The following is a 23,409-nucleotide window of genomic DNA, read 5'->3' as shown; positions in this document are numbered from 1 at the left end:
AATAAAATCATTGTACTTTTGACCTAATAAGATGTCGTTAACAAATATTTGAATATTTTAACAAAAAATAATTGTATTTTAAAACAAATATGTAGTTGAATTTTCAATAAAAAAAAAAGATTTTTTTTTTTAGAAAAAAGTTGATTTGCAACCGAGAAAGATGACTTTCACACCATAAAAGATGAACTTTCCATACAAAAGTACCTATTTCCAACAAAACTCGACTTTTTGACCCAAAAAGGTGAGTATCAAAAAAGTTGAATTTTTCAACAATATAATGAAACTTCCATAAAAATAGTTGAAATTTTAACCAAATAGCTGAATTGTTGACCTACAAAGATGAATTTTCAATCAAGAAGATAAATTCTCTAACCAAAGACGAATTTTTAACCAAATACATGAGTATTTAAGCAGATACTTCAACTTCTAATTAAAAAATATGAATATTCAACCAAACGGGATCTGAGGTTTTCACTCAGGTGAGCACTCAGGCGTGAGCAAAAAAATGGAGCGGGCTATAATGAGTTGGTTCCCACCCACCGTCATCCCCAAAATCGGCGCTATAGAAGAGTTGCACTGTATATGAAATTTCAACAAAGAAGATTAATGTTATATAAACAAAGACGAATTTTCAACTAAAGAATGATAAATTTTCAACTAAAATGATGAATTTTCAGCACCGTTTAGTTCAGTTTAATCTTAAAGGATTAACTTTTCATTAAAAATATCAATCTTTAACTAAAACTGGTACCACATGGTTGAATTTACAACAAAAATGATCATTTTTAAATCAAGAAGATTAGTTTTCTACCAAAAAGACGAATTTTCTATAAAATGCATGGATTTTCAACAAAGTAGTTCAATTACACTGCCCTACATAAGGCTTGTGAATAAGATGGCACCCAGTGTTTTTGAATTGATTTTCCGTGCTGAACACGAATCTGGGTTGAAAAACTCTCCACGACGTAAAGTTTTTGCGAAAATAAGGGTTGCAACCCCTGAAAACGGCGTTTTCAGCAATTCCTTAAATGTTTTAGAGCTGAACCATGACGTGTTAAAAACTTCGCTAAAATCATAAATTAATAGCTGAAACAAGCCCTTTCAAGTGAGCCGTATGCCAAATTAATCACATGCACCCTTCGAGCGGGGGGTGTTATTTTATCCAGGGGTGGAGGAAAAAAATGAAAACAGAGTAAGAAAATTCACTAAATCCGTGTGAATTTCAAAAAATCGTCCGCTATATTGGAACCGCTATTTTGAATTTTTTAAATGTAACTCCATATTCGTAATCAGCGACCTTTAAAACCCCCGAGTAACAAGTTTCATGTAAATACGATCAAATTTTGAAAAAATGGTCCGCTATATTGGATCCGCCATTTCGAATTTTTAAAACATAACTGCATATTTGTAATCAGCGACCCTTAACACCTTTACAAGCACTGCATATTTTATTATTCCTGGGCGTGGGTGTAAGTATGTCAAATCCTTTCTGTATTCATTTTCTTCCTCCGGCCCTAGACAAAAACACACTAAGGGTACTCTAAGGACGCATGCGATTAATTTAACATATGGCTCATTTGAAAGGACTTGTTTTAGCCTTTAATTTATGATATTAGCGAAGTCTGTAGCACTTCATGGTTCAGCTTTACCATTTTTCAAAAATGGCTAAAAACGCCATTTTTAGGGGTTTCAACCCCTATTTTTTTGAAAACGTGACGTGATGGGCAGGTTTTGAACCCAGATTCGTGTTCAGCATAAAAACCCCGTTGGGAAACAGTAGGTGCTATCTTATACCCATAAAAAATTCTAATTTGCAGGTCAGTGTTATAAACTAAGCAAGATAGATTTTCAATAAGAAATTAAACGAATTTTCAACAAAATGGTTGAACGTTCGACCAAAGAGATAAATCGTCAAACACAAGAATGACTTTTTATGATAATAGTTGCATTCTCAACAAAATAATTAAATTTCTAACCAAATACTAGAATTTTTTTCTAAAGCAATTTGATTCCGAACCCAAAATATAATAGTTGAAATACAATAGCTGAAGTATAATAATATAATATAATAGTAAAATATAATAGTACTTTTGAATAACAAAAATGAACTTTCAAGCAAAAATAGTTCGATTTTCATATCGGGTTCTATTAATTCAATTGGTATTCAAGAAAAAGCCCAAGAAAAGGTAAAAGTTTCTTGAAAACAGGGAAAAGAGAAAATTTATTTAAAAGGGAGAAAAAGAGGGAATTTAGGGGGGAAAGTGTGAAGTCTGAAATATAAAAGTTATTTTGAAACTGATTAAGTTATTATTGAACTGTACCGTTGCAGGGCCATCTTTCGCAAAATTGACCAAATTTGTTAAAATCTATCATAAGGAAATATACCTGACGTTATCAAATTTCGTAACGTTTCTTTGGCTGTCCCCGCCCCCTGTCTTTAATAGGTAACCTAGTTTATTGATGGCCCCTTAGCACCTAGCTGAAGTTTTCGGCGTTTCCAAAAAACGAATACAAAATTACGATAATCTTAATATCATTAAATGACCTACCTTTAAAAACTAAAATTTTGAAGGGTTAAAATGTTCAATTTGATGTCTAAAGATACCAGAAAAAGTATTTCACGCTATTTTGAAGAATATTTTTATTATATGAGTGTGTACAATTTTTTTATCTCTAAGAGTGCGCCCATGTTTGAACTTTGAATTGAAAGTATCACTCCTTGTGAATTTATTTATAATAGTATAATATAATTATATTATATTATATTATATACTTTATTTATTGATTTGTAAAACAAATTTTGTTACTCCCAGTGCAGTGCATAGTGCGACATAAAACTTTCGCAAAGTAATGTTTTCTTTTTATAATTGCACACACTATTTTTAAGGGGGACATTTTTTAGAATTTTTTGGAAATTATTAGGGATCTTATAGGAAAAGGAATCAAAATAATGGGAATTTTCTACAAATTCGGTTTATAATAAAATATCTTCTTTTTGAGAATCCTAAAGAAGGGGATCTTATCAAAAAAGACTTTTTTTATCTAGCCTATAAAGTAATTGCTTGAACATTTAATCATTTTCGGATTTTATAAATATTAGCGATAAATTTAAGTAAATATTTCGAAGAAGTGGTGTTAAAAATTTAATTTATGGATATACTTATAAACAGAGGAAAAGTTAGTTCTCAAATGAGACTAATCTCTCTTAGTGATCGTAACTTTTGAACTGAATTCTAGATTTAATAGGTAAATTCCTTGCTTTTATGTTTACTTTGTGGTTAGACAGAGTCCGAGGCGCATCGTCACTTCGTTCTATATTTTCTCTGTTTATACTATGCATTAGATTCAAAAGTCGAAATAACGTGATACAAATGAACGGTTCAAGCAACTCAACAACTTAAAAAATTATAATACATTTTAGAGTAAAAAAATCAATTTTTAAATTAGATTGATTTTTTGGTTTGGAAAAAGCTTAGCTTTTCAAAATTTAAATTGACAATGAATATGAAAAAAATGGTAACTCTATTAATTTCTATAAAAATCAATTCATGTAGAAATAAATTAGAATTGTATCAAAAACATGTGGGTCTGAACCGGCTTGAACACAACCGATACAATATTTTCTTAATCCGAGAAATTCTTTTCAGACAAGAAAAAGTTTCTTGGATCAAGCAAATATTGCATTATCGGTATTCTGACCAATATTTTATTTTTTCTATCCTAATTTCTTTTCCGTGTACATAATCCTCAGTAAGCGATTTGCATGAAACATTTTTTAAGTATTAAATCTAATTTCAGGTGATCAACTGACCCGGAAAGCCTACTATCATATGTTTGGTTCAGAATTCATTTCCTTTGGTAGGCAATTCAACTGTTTTGTTGAGAATTCCTCTTTTTGGCTAGAAAATTTGGCCTTTTTGATTGAAAATTCATCTTTTAGTAGAAAAGTCATATCTTTTGGTTAAAAATTGTACTACACTCAACTCTCGAGATAAGCACGATTTTGGGCATTGCCTTCTGCATATCTTAGGGGAATCAAAAGCTGAATAATCAGTTGCGTGTGAACCATTTCCTAATATTACGCAATATACGCGCGTGAGTATCCGCGTACTGCCCCTTTCTCCCTACGCTGCTGGTGTTCCACGCATGGGTGATCAGTTATTGAGCACTGCTTCCCTTGCTTCCCACATTCCTACATTCTGAGGCCACACGAGGCCAGTAGTTCTAGGAATATCATATGGTGAGGGTACTAATCTCGGAGAGTTGAATGTATTTGGTTGATAATTTAAATTTTTTCTTGGAAATTCAACTATTTGGTTAAAAAGTCATCTTTTATTGGCCTTTTTGTTGAAAAATCTTTTTTTTGTTGTTAAAAATTCGCTTTTTGGATAGAAAATGGACCCTTTTGAATTAAAAATCCATCTTCTTGGTTGAAAGTGAATTCTTTTTCATTAGAAAGCCTACTATTATAATTTTGGTCAAGAATCGGGTTATGAAAAAAATTTGAATTGCCTCATAGTTTAGTTTTTTATAAACTTTGATTCTCAAAGAATTTCAATGTGAAATTTTAATTTAATTTTGTTTATTTAATAAATTATAATAATTTGTGAAAAAGCGAGAAAATATCAACCAAAAATCTAGATTTTTGAAGCAAAGCATTATTGCCAGAGAACTTCACTTCGTCGAGTGCTGAGGGGAAAAAATGGACGAAATGTATGGGCAAAGCTTTATTTTTGTAATATCTTCTTAATTAATAATTATGAATATCATTTTATTATTTCACAAAATAGTTCTTGAATCAAAAAATAATTTTCAAACAGACTAAAAATTATTTTTTACGAAGATATTAACAAAATAGTGCAAAAATAGATAAAATCTCATGAATTTAGTCCATTGTTTTCCCCTCAGCACTTAAAGAACGTTCCGCGAGAATCTTTGGAACGTTCAGCGCAACGTTCCAGGAACGTTTCCGGAACATGTAAAATATCCGCTGCTTGGGAAGTCATTATTATTTTTATTATTATCAATACATGTCGCATAAACCGTAATTGATAGGTCAAGAATCAAAATCGATGTCAGTTTATAATATGGATATCACATTATAGTGCAGTATATGCGGTACTCACAACTTAAAATAACATCTGTTTTTAGTTAGCTCTTACGGTTTTCATTATTATAATTTTTTGTTGTAAATAAAAATAACGGAAGGTTCCCCTTAGGTCCCCGTGAAACATTCTCAAGCGCGGGACACTTTACACGTTCCGGGAACGTTTCAACGTTATCAAACGTTGTTACAAGTCAGCTCTGGCTTGTTATGCTTGACGGTAATATATTGTGCCGGTGCTGGTGCAGTACTGACTGCCAGTGCGGGGAAGTTATGTCAAACCACTGGCATACGAAAATGCCGGAGTTAATTGAAAAATCTTTAAAGATCATTTCTTTGTGTTTGGAATGCGTTTGCGTTATTAAGGTAAACCGACCATTACTGGGACAACGTAAAAAGTATGTCCAATACTGAGACAATAATAAATATCATTGAGTATCTTTTATATTCTAACATAAATGATAAAAGTAAAAATGTGCCATTATTTTTGAAGTTCTTTTAAATTTATTATCACTATTTATTTTTGTCCTGACAAGTTATACATTTAGTGAAAAAGAATCCAAAATATTCCTCAAAATGTGTGAATGAACTGCTAAGAAATTTGCCATTTTATTTTTTTATTTTTGAACACTCCGCAAAACTTTTACAGCTTTGTATTATTGAAATTTCCTACACTAAAAGAAAAAGTAATGTACTTCGCCAAAAATTTGTCCAAATGCGGGACATTAAAATGTTCATACATTTTAATGTCCCGCATTTGGACAAATTTTTGGCGAAGTTGCCTAAACCGGGACAAGTTGTCACTGACTGTTTCAGTTTCGGGCACTTGAACGTGAGTTGCGAAATTGCGTTTCCATTATTGAGACGGTCACTTTCGCCGTGTTTTTAATTACATGTCGCAGTATTATTTTAGTGATATATTAAAAATATTGTTTATAAGACACTACCTTGCCGTTTAATTTATTATTTTTTCTAAAAAAAAGTTGTTCAAAGTAGTTTATTGATTTCTTCAATTCTAACTTCAAAGTTTCACTACTGCTTAGGCAAGTAATGTAATATAGTATCCAATAAATTTAATTTTTTAATAGAAATTAGTAAGTGTGCATTCAAATTCAATATTATAGATCTATATGAAATATTAATGAGATGAATATTATCGATTTACTTTTTAAGATAAATCAAGTAAAGTAACTTTTTGGTTGAAAATTTATATTTTCAATTTAAAAATATAACTGTTTTGAAGAAAACCAATCTTTTTTACTTGAAAATTCAACAGTTTGGTTAACATTTTTTGTATTTCTTGACTGAAAAATGTTTTTTGATTAACATTTGAACTGTTTTCTTGAAAATTCGTCTTTTTGGTTCGAAAACGTATCTTTTCTATTATAAATTTCATCTTTTTTGAGCAAAAATGCAACTGTGGTTAAAAATTAATCTGTTTAGGTTGAGGCTTCAGCAATTTGATTGGAAATTCGTTTTTTTTTCAAATTAATTCGCCCGCTTCCAATATGTATTAAAATCTTTTTTGGTTAAAATATTAGGAATTAAACATGAAATGATCTTTTAAATAAATAAGATTTTTGATCAAAAAAGAAAAATATTTTAACTAAATTTATAAATTTTCTACCTAAATAATATCATTTTTAACAAAACAGTTAAATTTTTCTCAAAGGAAAATGTAATTTATAGTTAAAATGACAAATTTTCGAACCAAAAAGACGAACTTTCAACGAAATAGTTAAAATATTAATCAAAACAGATTTTTCAGTCAATGAAATTTTTAACTAAATAATAAAATTTGTAACCAAATAATAATTTAAATTGTTTCCATACATTTTTCAATATATATATTAACTTGAAATAAGATGATTTCTAATTCAAAATGTACTACCAAACAGTTTAATTTGCAAGTAAATCGATAATATTAATCTATAATATTAAATTATATGCATACTTTATGAGTTATTATTAAGTTACGAAGCTAAGCAGTTGGCCAAATTTGAGGTTAGAATTAGAGGTTTCAATAAACTACTTTAAACAACCTTTTTAGAATAAATAATTAAACGATATTCACAATCCATTCTTGCTTTTTAATGTATTCTGTAACAAATTATAAGTAAATTGTCCCATTTTATTTTGATAAACCCCATTGGATTTTCCTTGTCCCAGCATTGGCTTCTTTGGTGTCCCACTTAAGGATATCTTCTAAAACTAGTGTCCCACTAATGGGCGATCTGACTAGCTTTAGAAATATCCATTTATATTCATTTACTATAAAACTACTTCTGTATTTTTGTTCGTATTAATCAAATAATGTCTTAGCCACTTATTATAATGGTTTTTGTATCAAAAATTCCAATTCCCCATTTTAAAATTGTGTTTATGTGGGTTAACTTTTCCTGTCACAGTAATGGTCAGTTTACCTTAATACATGCTCACATGATTGCATCAAGTTACAAACCCATTATGATTTCAAAATCATAAATTTCAATTTAATTTTATAATTAATTTGGTGATCCCTTGCGTTGCTGCATTCTAGTGATGTGAGCAAGCAGTTATTAAAAAATAAATATTAATAGATTGCAAGTATTTTCTCTGATGATTATAATTGAGTCACTTAAAATAACATAAATATTACTTTTTATAGAAATTATGTTACAAATAACAATTTTAACGCTACACGGATTCGAACCTACACCTATACTTAAATTTAACGCATTATATCAGTCGGGATTCCTAATCATTACTCTAACAAGTTGTCGCCCTAAATTTATAGTACTCCATGTTCCTCAACTGACAAACTAAGAAAATGAGGTTCAAAGTTTAACAATAATATACTCTACAAAAACGTTATCAAATGTCGAAATAAGTTTATCGGATAAGAGTGATGCATGATCAAGAATATATTAGTGCAAATTTTAATACGATTAGGGGCCATCCATAAGCCACGTAGCCAGATTTTGGTCACTTTTGAGCCCCCCTTCCCCCACGTAGTCTATCGTAGCTATTTTCCAGATCCACTCCCTAGAAAAACACGTGCTTTTTTTTATAAGAAACATTTTCTAAACAAACTTAATTATAAATACAAAGTTTAACATTTTTATCCATATAAGTCATCAGATTGAATAAAAGGTGAGACTAGCCATGAATGTAAATAATCTATTACAGGCAAACAATTTCCTTCCGCTTTTTGACAATTGAGTTGATAAGTGTATACAGAATAAAATTACAGTGAAACCCTTCAATAGCCCTCCCTTCTATAGCTCTTCCGAGAATTGACGCCGCGCCGCAGGTAGGTATAGCAGGAGCTGCGCATGGTGCATGGAGTCTGCGGTTGCCACTCAGGCGATCATTCAGGCGTGAAATAACAAGACCGGAGCGGGCTATAATGAGTTAGTTCCCAACCATCGTCAGCCCCAAAATCGGCGCGATAGAAGAGTTTCACTGTATATCAATGTAAAACCACGTGCCGCAGACGCCCTCCCCCCTTCCCTAATGTGGAACATTGTAGTCTTTCAATGCCCCCGCCCCCTCTGGACAGGCTATGTAGTTTATGGGCGACCCCTTATGAATGTATTTTAGCTGATGTGGAAAATTGATTTTGGACATGGCGTAATATGAGATTCAAAAAATTTCTTTTTTCTCAGAATTATAGTACACCATGTCCACAAAATCTTTATCAATGAACTATTTATAATGATATTCTTAAGTTAAAAGATAAATAGAATGATAGTTTACAGTATTTTGTTATAATACATACCTGGAATTATAGATGAGTTATTCGCAAATTATTTAATTTTAAGTAATATTCAATTGGTTACTTATAAGGTTAAATATTTTTCTGAACATTGTTTTTTTTCAAATTGAACTTAGGTTATCCATATAAAATATGCACTATGAAGTTGTCATATTTTCACTTATAGCAATGCAAAAAAGGACATGGCGTAATATAATTCTCACTTTTAATTAACGGCACTATTTTAATTAATAATTGTAACAGCTGATGAAATAATTTTTAGAGGAAAATTTATTTAAAAACAAGGCTTAAGTCTTACCGACCCTTAAAATAATAATACTTGAAAAAATGTTAAAAGTGGATATGGCGTATAACAACGTATTAATTTTAATAACTTACGTCCACATGAATACACTTGAAATAGTTGATGATAAATAATTTTGATCTGAACTGCAATTTATACCAAATAACACATTCAAAATTATGTGATTTATGTTCTTTCAGATAAGTTGTTTTTTTTAATGTATTTTAATTAATTATGATTATAAATGAAGAAATTATGATTGTTATTGATCTTGAACAAACACGCTACCTTCTGGTCCCCGGAATGTCTCTTTTTGTCTTTCTTTTTTTAAACAGTACTTTTGTTCATTTTAACTTTGAAAATTACTTTTTTGGGTATTCTTCTAGCCTCTATTGTAGTTATCGCATGCAATTTATCGACTTACGGGGTTTTAAAAATAGTTAATAAAATGCTCTTTTCGTAACCTCACTACAGCAGTTTTCGAAAACAATTTATGCCTAAGTTTCACCGTAAAACTTATTTTTCATTAATCCCAAAATTTGTTGTACAATTTAAGCAATAATCATTTCTCGAGATATCCAATACAGGTAGAAAAATCGATGTTCAGTATAACATTTTCGTTGCCTCGTGTCACTCTGGCTATAATTACCTGCATTAAAAAAAATACACGCCAATATGGCTATTCTGTCAAAAGTGACAGTTATGCATGGAGAAAAAAATTGACAAATACACAAGTCTTCTTTTTACTGCGCGTATACGACTAACAAAAAAGTTCGAAGACGCTAAGCTTCAAGAAGTCACTCTTATGTAGAAAACAAGATTCTTGATTATTAGTATAGCAGTGAAATTTAAAAATTAAATTAAAAATTTTCATAATAAAGTTTTGCAATTGATAATATTTAATAAAAATAAAATAAAACCAATTACCGCATCAGGCAGTATTATGTTTAAATATTATATTAAAAAATTTTAATTATTATTTCTTATATAATTATTTTATGGTGAATGTCCTTCCGCCTCCTTAATTCCATTTGCAGATATGATTTTGAGAGAGATAACATTGTCAAATATGCTAATATATTTTATTTTATTTTTATACAGTATTTTCAATTTAAAAACTTTATTCTGAAATTTAAGGGATCGATTTACGAGGTTTCAAAAATATCACGTTTCGTTATCTGACTACTGCACATTTTGAAAACAATATACCATTTATTCCTAATCTTCACCTTGAAACTTATATTATACAGATCTTTTATTAATTCTAAATTTTTGTGTGCTAATTAGTCCACAATTGACCGAGATGTCCAAAACAGTTAACAAAAATATATTTTTTTCAGTACAACATTTTCGTCATTTTCGTGGTTGTAGGCGGCTGTTGTTGACAAATGTGAGTCATAATTGGAGTGAAACCTATACAATTTGTTATTTAAAAATGTTTTTTTTTTCTAAATGTATAACTAAGTTTTTAAGATTTCCCCTTATTTTCCCTTTTTTCTTCCAAAAATGATCCTATTTCTCCTATTTTGAGTTCTTTTGGCGCTATGATCTCTATCAGAAAGTCTCAATTTTGGTCTATTTTTAGAGAAAAATCTTATTAAGAGGACAGTAAAGCGACTTGTGTATTTTGGTTTTTATTGATCTTCTGATATGTATTGTACTGCCCATAACATTTTTATAGAGATTTTAATTTGCATAGCCCACTCTTGATTCTAAATTTACTCTATGAAGGATCTCGCTAATAGTCGCACCTGCGCAAACCCCGCGAATCTCTAGCTGTTAACATTTATGTTGCACGCTGTACTGGAGTAAGAGTGAGTGCGAGTGTGAATATATGCTGAATGTATATGCAAGCGAGAGAGGGTGTCGACATTGAATACCCGGTAGAAGTCTCTCGACCAGCTAGGGGTGAGCCTGGAGACTCTGTGAGCCTCTCCCTGAGGGAGTGTGTGATAATCGAAGTTCGATGAACACTCCTGAATTCGACTTCTTGAACGCCATTCTAATCAGGAAAATAGACACCTGTTCCTCTTTCTATTTTCTTCAATAGAACCAGTGAAACCAGTGAAATATTGTGAACATTTGCAATTAAACAAAGAAATCAAAAACCACCGTAAACATTTAAACAAGTGCTGTGGACTGAAACTTTTATTTTGAGTGAATTTCATAGTTTGGAAAATAAGACAAAGTCTTTGGTCAAATTTTTTCAGTGATTAGACTTATTTCTGTTGATAAAATAATGTATGGAAATCCTTACTTTGCCGGTTGACATATCCTACAGGTGCACTTAGCAATTCAATGTCAGCAGTTGTCAAGACTGAAGCATGAACTTTTTTAATCAGGGTCCTCATTTGAGAGGTACTTAAATTTTTTATTTTTTTATTCATTCTTTATATTAACTGGCAAATTTATTTATATTTTCCTGTGATTGTTTTTATTGAACTCGACTTTATCTGCACTGCTTCTATTTGATTTTCGTTCTGATATTTTTAAAATACTCTAGTAAGGAAACTTAAGCAAATAAAAAATTGTTTGAAACATTAATAATATATATGTGTACGCTTACAAATTTAAATGTTTGATTACATAAAATATCTAACTAAATTCAAACTTTTCCAGATTTCAGATTTTTTAATTTTAATTCCTTTTAAGTAAGATTGTTTTCAACAATGTAGTGGAAAAGGCTTTAATATTATGCTCTTTAATTTTTTAATAAATATTTAATTAGTATCTTTGGCAAAACTGTACTTTTCCTTTTAAAATTATTAAAAAACGCCAAACAAAACTAGTCGAAACTCATTAGGTTGCTTACTTGAAGCTAAAATTTCTTACATTCGTTACTCAGTAATTAAATATTTTTCGCACGTAGGAAATAATTCAAGTGTGTTTTTTTCCATGGTCATGCACCCGCACCGGTAGTGAATAATTATTACGAGTGATACGAATACCAGAGAATATCTGTAACTCATTAATTATTTTATCTATTGTTCATACTTGAATTAAGTATTCTGAATATATTCTAGATGTCCTTCTCGGGTTTTCAACCTCAGTAACCTTTAAAACGATAAATCTTTCATATAATTAAGTGTTTAACATCGCTTTATCCTTACAATAGAAAATAAAATTGGAAATTATAAAAGTGAACTTTAGAATGATATATAAATGATAACTTATGTATCAATTTTGAGAGTCATTTTATCTTAATTTTTCAGATTTATTCTACTCGAAAACACTTTTTTTAATTATGTAAATTTAATGAAATTTAAATGACTCGTTATCCGATATCATGTCGTTATATTCAAGTTATTAAATTAGATGTAATGTGTGAATTTTATATCGTAAATCGGCTCTTATCTTTTTGTTAATTTTGATAAACAATTTAAATTTTTAAACTCTCATACTCTGCCATTTTTGTCTTAAATAGCCTTCTCAAATTTTCCAACCTGCGAGAATTGTGTTAAGTGGATAGAAAAATTATGGCACATATGGTAGAAATTCTTTAGATAGTTTTCAATAATTACTTTTATGTACAACATTGTACTACAATGCCTCAAGCAAGAAAATATAGCTTTTCTGACCATACACATTATTTCACTTCCGTTTCCATGATAAGTGGCCGATATCAGAATGCCTTTTAATCGTCGGATATCCTATATATTACCGAATAGTATACCATCTTTATCGATTGTGGTAAGAAACTTTGTTGGCATTTTCGATAATAATCTCACATGAGTTTTCAATTTCAGAAAGAATTCAAGTACAAGAGCTTGGAGAAGCTCTATACAATATACCAGAGGAGGATTCAAAATGGGTATCTTTCGCTCTTCGTCCTGCTGCAGCTGCTGCTTGGCGTCGCTCATTGCACGATATTAATTAGAATGGTATTTTTTGCAATTGTTGTTTTCTTATTTTGGAATTTATCATTTTCTTTTAAATTTGTTTGTTAATTTCTTAAATGGATGCAAAAAAGTCAGGGTGGCCACTGTTCGAGAAAACTGAACTATCCTGGAATTTTGAAACCGGGAATTTTTCAGATTTTTTACTTTCGCAATAAATATCATCCCGCTGTTAAACAAAAATATGTTTAGAATTATGCTCAGTATTACCAACCATTCAAATATCGAAGATCATTTTGCATTTAATATTTTAAAGTTAATGTTTCGTTAAAAAATTAATGTTCCTTTTATGCTATATATTTAAGATTTTAAAGCCTGTTTAGATAGATCGTACAAATACTAAAGTACGTAGGTAACCTAAATTTGTATAATTAATTAATACTGATTGGCGAAATATAGTATCAGCGCATTAGTTAAATCAAGAATTAAGTGTATTTTTGGTTAAAAGTTAATTATCTTTAATTAAAAAGTATACTCATATTTTTTTCTTCAAAATTCATGCGTTATCAATCTCTTTTTATTAAAAAAAAACGTAGAAGAAAATACAATTATTTTTGGTTTAAAATTAATGATTTTGATTAAAAAGTATACTATTATATTTTTAGTGCAGAATTTATTTTTTATCATCGAAAATGCATCTCTTTTGTTTAAAACTTCGATTATTTGATTGAAAATTTAATCAATCTTTTGAAAATACACCTAATTTCATAAAAAGTCATTTTTGTTGTTGAAAGCGAGTTTTTTTGTTGTTTGAAAAGTCTACTGTTATATTTTTTGATCAGAAGATATCTCCTTCGGTTAAAAATTCGTTTATTTGGTTGAAAATCCAATTATTTTGTGCAACATTTATCTTTTGGAATAGAAAACTTGTTCTTTTGGATAAAAAATTCATCCTTAGGTCGCAAAATCTTCTTTTTCGGTGAATTCTCTTTCGCTGAAAAGTCATTTTATTATATTTTTGGCTTAGAATTTATCGCTTTAGATTAAAAATTATAATAATTGTTTAAAAATGTAATTATCTTGTTGAAAATTTAACTATTTTATTAAAAAATCATCTTTTTTGGTTGAAACCTCATCTTTTGATAGAAGAGTCCTTGATTTTTGAAGAAATTTTCGTCGAAAATTTAACTGTTTTGTTAAACATTTATCTTTTTGGATCGAAAACTATGTATCCAAAAATTTAATTATTATGTTGCTCGGTTAAAAAATCGTGTGTTTGGTTGAAAATTCAACTATTTAACTACGATTATATTTCTGGTTTAGAATTTAACTCTTTTTGTTGAAAAATCTAATCATTGGAAAAATTGGGATTGGAATTAGAAAAATTCTAATAATTAGAAACAGCTAACAATTAAAATAATAAATAATTGAGTAATTTAGTTACATTTCTGTAACTCGAGTTTCGGTAGAAAAATAATCTTTTTTTTTTGTCGATAATGAATTATTTTTCTTTAAAACGTCGGCTATATTTTTGTTAAAAAATGAAACTGGTTAGTGAAATGTTTAATTATTTTGTCGAAAATTCAATTATTCGTTAAATATTCGTGTTTTTTAAAATATAAAATTCGCCCTTTTGGATTAAAAATTATCCTTTGGTAGCAAATAGGAGAAGTCATCAAGTTAATATATTTGGTTGAAAATCAAATTATTTTGTTGAAAATTACACTATTTTCTTTAAAAGTTGCAATTTTTTGATGCAAATTACTCTTTTGATAGAAAGGTCATATTTTGGGTTGAAAATTCAACAGTATTCGAAAGATTATTTATTTGGCTTGAAGTTTAATCTTTTTTGTTTAAAAATTCTATCACTCGGTTTGACATTAATCTTCGTGGGATGAAAATTCAACTATTTGGTTAAAAATTCAACTTTTTTGTGCAAAATTCGTCTCCTTTACTTGAAAGTTAAATACGTTGGTTGTAAATTTAACTATTTGGTTGAAAGTTATTTTTCTTTTTTTTTTTTTGGTCGAAAATTCCACTCTTTTGTTGCAAATTTTTCTTTCTTTCTTGAAAATTAACTTTTTAGTGAAAAATTCATCGTCTTGGATTTGAAAGTCAAATGTTCTCTAAAAAAGTCGACGTTTCAGCTAAAAAACTCAACGTCTTTGTTGAAAATTCATATTTTTTTTTGTTGAAAATTTCCCTATTTTGTTAAAAATCTAGTATATATTGACTGAAATCTTTGGACTGTGGTACATACATTAATGTTATTTTATGAAAATATTCCCATAATTTTTGGATTATTCGCTTTATTTTCCCTCTTTTGAGAGAATTTTGATTTGTGAAGTCTGAAATTAATTTCACAATAATTTACATTGTGCATTTAACCTTGGAGTTCTAAAATGTTTAATTATTTTCCAATGATATATAATAAAGCAATTAGTGTTGAATAGTTATTATTATAAAAGCTTAAAAATCAATCGAAAAAATGTAATATAATATAATGAACTGTAATATAAATGCAATATAATATAAAAACGCAATATATAAATATAAGTTTCTGGCTCCTGAGCGCCAGAAAGTTATAACCGTTTCTTTGTTCCGGGCCCTCAATCATTGACCGTGAAAACCGGGCAAAAGCCTGGAAATTTTTTGTAGGTTTTAGTGGCCATCCTGCAATGGAAAAATTAGGGACATTTTTTAGGTTGAAGACCTAGTCCCAACCTGACATGTTTTTTTCTGGTTCTGCATTTGATCCTCATTAATATTTGATTTAGGCTAGTATACAGAAATCTTTGCCGGATTTGGTGACCTACAGTTTGGTGGTGGCACTGCTGTGTCCGGTAATAGCACTTTCCTTCAGGACTAAGCTGATTGCTAAGAAAACATATCTTCCGGTCGTTTTGTCATGTTTGATTGTCGCCCTTCTCGTAATCGGCGATTTAGCCGTGCCTTTTTACTACACTTTTACTTGTGCGGAGGACAGTCCTGCGATAAGGTAATTACGATAAGGTGGTGCAACTCAGAATCGACTCGCTTGCTAAGCGGTCGAGGTCACATTAATTAAGTACACTATTGTCAAACCTGTTAAACTTTGTCATTCTTCCGTTAATTGCAATTATCTCCCCTATAATTCACGCGCATTTAAATACCTTCTAATTGTCGATTCTCTAAAAATTGCTAAGAAAAGAATCGCTTCTGACCCTCAACCCGAAAATTTCAATCATTTTAAATTTAATTTTAATTTTCATTAGATATTGAAGGATTCATTGTTTGTTTAAGACAAATTAAGGGCCTGGATCAAATAACCGATTATAAAATAATTTTATAATTGCCTAATTGATCAGGACCCTTGATTATTATCCTGCCTATTTTTTCAACATATGTTAGAGTTGTCTAAGAATCGAACTTTTTTGTGGAACATATTTAGAAATGTAGTCTCTAAAAAATCACCTTGTGTAATAATTTTAAATATGTTATTATAATTTTTTTCAGACCTGCGTATGCAACTCATGCACTTTTGGCCTGTTACATCTTCCTACCTCTAACAGAAAATCTGCACGCTTTTATTTTGGGGATGACAACCACATTTTCTTATCTGACAAGCCTATATCTTATCACATACAGAAACATGCCAGATGTGAAGAGCAGGGTAAGTGTATTTTATGTAACATTTTCTAAACAATAGTATAAATAAAAAAAAATTATATGTGTGTGTGTGTGTGTGTGCATATATTTATATATATGGTATATGCATGGTGGACACGCTGGCGCTAAGTAAAAGTATGCAACGCGTCTTGCACGCCAGTGCTATTCTTCTGGGCGTGTATGCGAGGTTGCATACCATACAAATAATCTGCCAGTACAACTAGATGCAATCAACTATTTATTTGAAATTAATTAAATTCACTTCGGTTTTTGGCATGCAAATAATTGGTTAAGAAGCCAAGAATTTCATGCTCTTAGCCTATTTAATTCTCGAAAAGTATTCTTAGATCTACTGCGAATCTTAATTTCAAGCCGATTTATGAATGTAAAATATATATAATAAGGTAATTTCGCCATTGGAAGCAAACTTTCCTAACAGATATTCTAATTGGCAAAAATCCGTGTTGAAAGATTTTAATATTTCTGAAATCTATATAGAAAAACGTCTGCCCGCTGTGCGGGCACATTCTTCTAAGGCGTGCACGGCTCGCAAGTTTGAGCGCACCTAGGGCGCTCGACTATTGGTTCCCGCACTACACACCCGGCCTTGTATGCTTCCCCCACATTTGTGCACGCAATTTTTCAAATTAAAAGCCAAAGCATTCACAACAGTATTTTGGTGATTGTGAATTCTCTTTTTTTAAAGCTCCTTTGGCTTTAACGGACACATTCTCATCACGTATCTCGTGCTTTGCACTGTTTTGTGAAAAAATGCGAACCTTTCTATTTTATGTTCAAAACTATTGTATCAAATGCATATTGTTTTTTGAGATATTGCAAACTAAAGTATAAAGTTTATTTATCATGATTACTTTAATATTTGTTTTTTTACTTTGCATTACATTTTATTTTAAGCTACACTGAAAATGTCTATCATTTCAGTAATTGTATATTATTAAAATTCATAGTATGCATTGGAATTAAAACAAACTTATTTTAATTGTCTTGTTTTTATAATTTTAAAAAGTGCGCATTCTATGAAAGAAAGATACAATTTAGGCAAAAAGATTTTGCTGAATAAAAAGTTATTGTAACTTGCGGCGTTTATCCAAAACGCTAATTTTTTTAAATTTCCAATGCATTCTCGTAACAAAAGTTTATAACAAATTTGTAGATGTTTTTTGGTTGAACAACTTTTGACTATTTAGTTTTTCCAAGCCTCTTCTGTCGTTTTTCCAAAAATTGATCTTCTTTATTTTTAGTCTTATTTTTTACGAGTAAAATAAAATCTACTCGTCCTATCTAATAATGATTAATAACACATTTGTAGATTCGTGTTAGGTAAACAGATTTCGTCTCTTAATTTTTTTCGTACCTTATACACGTTTTACAAAAAAACGTTGGTTCTTATTTTTAATGTTATTTTTTACGATTAAAACAAGAACTGTGCGTGCCATAAAAAAATGATTAATAACAAATTTATTGATCTTTTTTGAGTGTACAATTTTTTTTGATGATTTTCTTCTTTCCTTGCGTCGTTTTTGCAAAAATTTAATTTTTTAATTTTTAATATTGGTTTTCACGATTAAAACAGAAACTACGCATCCTATCAAGAAGTATTGTATAAAAAATTTGTAGATCTTTTTTAGGTTAACAATTTTTGTCTATTCGTCTTTTGTCGTATCTTGTATAGTTTGAACGTAAAATGGGATTTTGATTTTTCATAATTTTTTGTTCAAAAAACAACCTTTTTGTTTTCTGGACTTTTTTCGTTTCGTGCTTTGTTTGGTTTAAAATTTTAATTTTCGTTTTTTTTTGTTAGATTTTGTAGATGCTAATTTTCTTCATGGTAATTTGTTTTAAATCTTAATTTTTTTACCAAAGAAAGTCATAAAGATTAATTGTTCGTCTTTTTGAGTGCCGCGAATAACCGTACATACAATTTTTAAATCTTGAGACAAATTTGTGTCAAAAATTTTGCAAATGCTTTAACTTTTTAAATTTTTATCAAAAATGGCTGGATAACGAACTTGGCCTTCAGCTTTAGGACACTCAAAGAGTATACCAAAGACGAATCCAATATGTCAATTGTTTTGAAAGTCATCGTTCTCTTAGACTCAACACACACACACACACACGAGTGAGAGACATTCACGAAAATCTTGTTTTCCTCGGGTTGAGAAGATTTCAAAACGTAAACATTTTAGAAAAACTGGGAGAGGCAAATTAAAAAAAAATGTAATACCTTCTCTGATGAGAATGTTAAAATGGTCTTTTTTATTTGTTCTAATTTTAAAAAATTTTGCGTTGAAATAGATTTATCTGACAGAAATTAAAAGCTTTTTAAATTTATTTTTAGTCCTTCTCATTATAGGAATCCAAATGTAAATGAAAAAAAAACTGGTTGCTGCTCTTAATTAAAGTAAATCTTACTACGGAAAAAATAAAATTGACAAAAAACCGAATTTTGCAGCTGTTTTTTCATTTTTTTAAAGTCGCAAAACAATAAAATGGAGAAACTTCTATTTGATTCGAATTGATTAAAAATAGCTGAATAAATTTTTTCACCTTTAAGTATAATACTCATTCAAAAATCTTCATTCTAAAAGATTTTTGTTATCAAATAGCTGAAGTTTTGAGCAAAGTAAGTTGACATTACTTACTTCGGTAAAACCTTAAATAATCGGTTAAAGAGTTTTATTAATTCTTGTAAACTATAAGTTTCAACTTTTAATATTCTTTTTGACAATTATCTTGACTTTAATTTTGTTCCTTGCTTTCACCATATATGTGAAAATAATTAATTTAAAGGAGACAGAAGCTAACTTGAAACCCAAGTGTGAAATCCGATACGGTGGAGTTCATTGTTATATTGTTATAATGACAGGGTTTGCGGTGATTGTGGCCTGACATTGGCTTTCGTGGTCGAGGTTTCTAGTTTCTAGTCTTTAGAGAAACTGCGTACTTTTGACACCTGGCGCGAATGCATATCTTTGCTTCCGCTCACACCAAAACAAAGCAAATAGTGCCGCAAGCCAATATTTGGATAATTTCAAGGTTTAAATACCAGGCCTCGGTGACATTAAGGCTCTTAAAAGGACTCGGGTTTTCGCCAGATCCATAATACTTCTATAAGAATGTATTGTTCAATGTAAAATTTTAACCACATAATCTGTTGGCTGGAACGCAAAGATTTTTTCTAAAAACGTTTTTGTTTCTTTTTTGATTGAAAGTTAATTTTTTTGCGCGAAACTTTCCAGGAACGTTCCATGCTATTAGCGTACGTTATATATTCCTCTGAGCGACGATGATACGCTACTTGCTGATTTATTCGACTTGTAACTAGACCGGATGACTGCAGCCCGGCATACACAATAGCTTGCGTGTTACATTCCACAGGCGCAAAAACACTCAATTTTATATTACAAAAAAAAAAATACAAGAAAAAACAAGAATATTTTTCAAAAGAGTCTCTCTGCCTCGGCCGAGATAATTTCCTTTAGATTATGTGGTTGAAATATTGCATTAAACATTATATTCTTATAGACGTATTATTGAATTGGCGAAAACCTGATTCATTTTACGAGCCTTAAACCCTTGTGTGCATACCCGAGTACCCAGGTACCTATCACGCCACATTTTTGCATTTAAGTGGCGCAAAAATTTTAATTTCACTAGGGACCTCCGAATCGTCGTCACTTAGCTCAGTGCTAAGCAGATAATGTACTTAGAATTTATTCAGGAATTTTTCCTAAAAAAATAATCGAATTCGAAATAAACGGACGTAGCGGATGATACACCTAAGTAACACCTGGGGTACCCTCTATATGAACATTCAATTTTGAGTGAATTATTAATTTCTTACCAAGATATTTGAATCAACCACGATAAATGAATGAATTAATAATATAATTAATAATAATTTAATAAATAATTAATTAATTACTAATTATTCATTACATTCTGCGCGCGGTTATCCGACGAGCAAGTTTGTGCGTCGGGTTGCAGCGAACTGTTGTTTTCGCGAGGTCCGCTAGGGACAACAGTTAAATTGTTAGAGTGTTTTGTGTGTTTAAATTGTTTTGTGTCTTCGGTACTCACTGTAGATATTTATTCATTGAAATAAACGACACAAAAACGATTTCAATTAGGTATTAATTAAAAGTTTTGAAAAAGGGTGGTCGGCACTCGTGTACACCGGGTGTGTAACGAAGTGTGTAAATTGGTGTGAACACGTGATAGTAAAGACATTCAAAATAGTGTGAATAGTAGCATTTTCTAAAAATAGCAGGATAATATTGTCTTGTATTTTTTTGAATATTGCATCGAAGGTTTAACTATTTTTGTTATTTGATATTCAAGAGGTCGTATCGAAAGAATAAAACGTTATTTGTGCAAAGTTCTAATAGCTATAAAAACTTTTTTGCACTCAAAAACACTCCTCTAAAGTTTTAGAATATAAAAACTTCCTTCTGTCTCCGCATCATAGATATAGCTAAAAATCTCCAAAAACGAAGTACAGTTTCAAATTTGAACAGCAAACATTTTTTTTGAGTTTCAAATTATCAATAAGAGTAGTTAAAAGCAAGCCGATTTATACATTTATAGCCAGAATTTAGTTAAAATATGTTTTACCTTCCCTAATTGACTTTGAAGTTTTAAAAAATCGAAAAAAGTAGACTTTGTCGCTATTTTCTTAATGTGATGGTAAATTTCTCGACTATTTGACCATATAATGTATGATGCACATCAATGGGAATGTATTTGCAATATGTTGTGACAATAAAATAAAAAGAATGTAATACTTATTAATTAATTTATTATTATTAATTAATCATTCATTATTTGATCAAAATTAATTAATTATTTAATCAAAATTGATCAAATAAAATTTTTTGCTATGTAGGTACAAATACACTTGCTTCGTCCTATTTTTTCTGATAATTTATACTTTTTTCGATTTTTTAAAACTTGAAATCAATTAGGGAGGAAAACAAATCTTTTAACAGAATTGTCTCTATACAGGCATAAATCGGCTTGCTTTGAACTATTTTTATTAATAATATAAATCTCAATAAAAAATTTGTTGCTGTTCAAATGTGAATAATAGCTTCGTTTTTTAAGATTTTTAGCTATATCCACGATGCGGAGACAGAAGGAATTTTTTGTTATGAAACTTTAGGGGAGTGTTTGTGACCACCAAAAAAAGTTTTCATTCCTATTAAATAACGAACCATTTTTTTCGCTGTCCCTTTAAAAATGTACCTTGAAATTTAAAATATACCTCTTAAAATTTATTTAAAACTTCTGAAAACTTTGAAATCTTTTGGAATTTTCAAAATTATGAAATCTTTTGAAATTTCGATTTAGGAGATGGCGAATCTGTTATTTTAATCAACCAGGGAAGAAGTTCGAAAATATGCTTAAAGGCAAAGTGAAAAAATAGTTGAATTAGCTAGAAATTTGCGAAAATAGTAGCAAAATAGTGCCAAAAAATGACACTAGTGTCGTGATTCCAAGGCCTGAAATGGTAATATTTCTAGTTCCAATTCAAAATTTCAAAATTTCTTTAGATCTAGTTACGGCTCTGCCTATGAACAGCGAACTATAATAATAATCAAAGCGAATCACAGTATGATAGAGCCAATGACGAAAATATAATTGCACATGAACCACATCTAATTTCGCAATAACATCTACGTGAACTGGGTAGGCAGAGTATTTTGGAATGTAACACCGATTAAAGCACAAGAGTGTTTAGAAATTCTAACGGCTGAAATAAGTCAGAGCTGAATATTTGAAATTGAAAAATTGCAACGTAGTGAATGTAGCAGTGTATCGAATAAAATCCCCCTCCACTTATCTAAGGAACATAGTTAATTCTTGTCGTACATTAATTTGCCCACTCAGTTTTATCAAACAATTTTAAAGATTTCTGTTATTGTCAGTGCGAAAGTTTTTATGTATGACAAAAGAGATTAATAGAAATGTTACCTGTATCTTATGATTGATTAACATATAATCAATGGCATCCACTTAAATTTCAGATGATTACAGACATAATATACTTTGCCAGTGTAAATGGCCTAGGATTGTACTTCAGGTTTATGAACGAGGTCGTTATCAGGCGGTCGTTCCTAGATCGAAGAAAATGCGTCGAATCCACTCTCAGGCTCAACTACGAAAAGGATCAAGAAGTATGTCAACATTATCGCTTTTCTGGATTTAACTACTTTTAAAGCAAATTTTCATTGACATCTGACCGATGTTTATAATTGAGATCAAATTCAAACAAAAACAAGTACTATCTAATTAATCGATTTGTGAGATATTCGAGTCTGATTTTTTTATTGTTTGGTCGAACATTCTTGGGAAAATACACAAGTTAAATAAGCTTGCGTGAATTGGTGCAAAACAGATGGAGTCATGGAGTAAAATTATATTTGAAGTGATTCATGATAGGTCGAAAATAATTTATGGATTGCTTTAAAGAAAAATAAACATTTAGCATTTTTAAATAAGCTTGAAGTGTTATTGAATCTCTTTTTTATTCTCTGCAGGAGCAACTTACTCGAAGTATTTTGCCACCTCACTTTGCAGCAAAGATAAAAAAAGACTTTCGAGATATATTCAAATTTATCGAGCAGCACAAAAAACCGCCTCCAAAGGGAAGACAGCACAAGTGAGTTAGAATCTAATTTTTATCCATATTTTCATTCCCAGGGTTGCTATAGGTCAAGGAATTCCAGAATGTCGGGGAATGTCACGGAATTTAAAACTG

General features: G+C 30.1%; 1 protein-coding gene across 1 annotated transcript in view; it reads left to right on the top strand.

Moving 5' to 3' along the window:
- Positions 1-23,409, top strand: part of LOC117177554 (adenylate cyclase type 2) — a 78,962-nt gene that overhangs the window by 25,466 nt on the left and 30,087 nt on the right. The window contains exons 3-7 of the mRNA XM_033368356.1: positions 12,891-13,025; positions 15,758-15,978; positions 16,476-16,632; positions 22,676-22,825; positions 23,189-23,310. Coding sequence (XP_033224247.1) covers positions 12,891-13,025; positions 15,758-15,978; positions 16,476-16,632; positions 22,676-22,825; positions 23,189-23,310 — 785 coding nt within the window. The remainder of the gene's footprint in view (positions 1-12,890; positions 13,026-15,757; positions 15,979-16,475; positions 16,633-22,675; positions 22,826-23,188; positions 23,311-23,409) is intronic.

This window comes from Belonocnema kinseyi, chromosome 7, assembly GCF_010883055.1.
Source record: "Belonocnema kinseyi isolate 2016_QV_RU_SX_M_011 chromosome 7, B_treatae_v1, whole genome shotgun sequence".
NCBI lineage: Eukaryota > Metazoa > Arthropoda > Insecta > Hymenoptera > Cynipidae > Belonocnema > Belonocnema kinseyi.
This window is presented reverse-complemented; position numbering and strand designations above follow the sequence as displayed.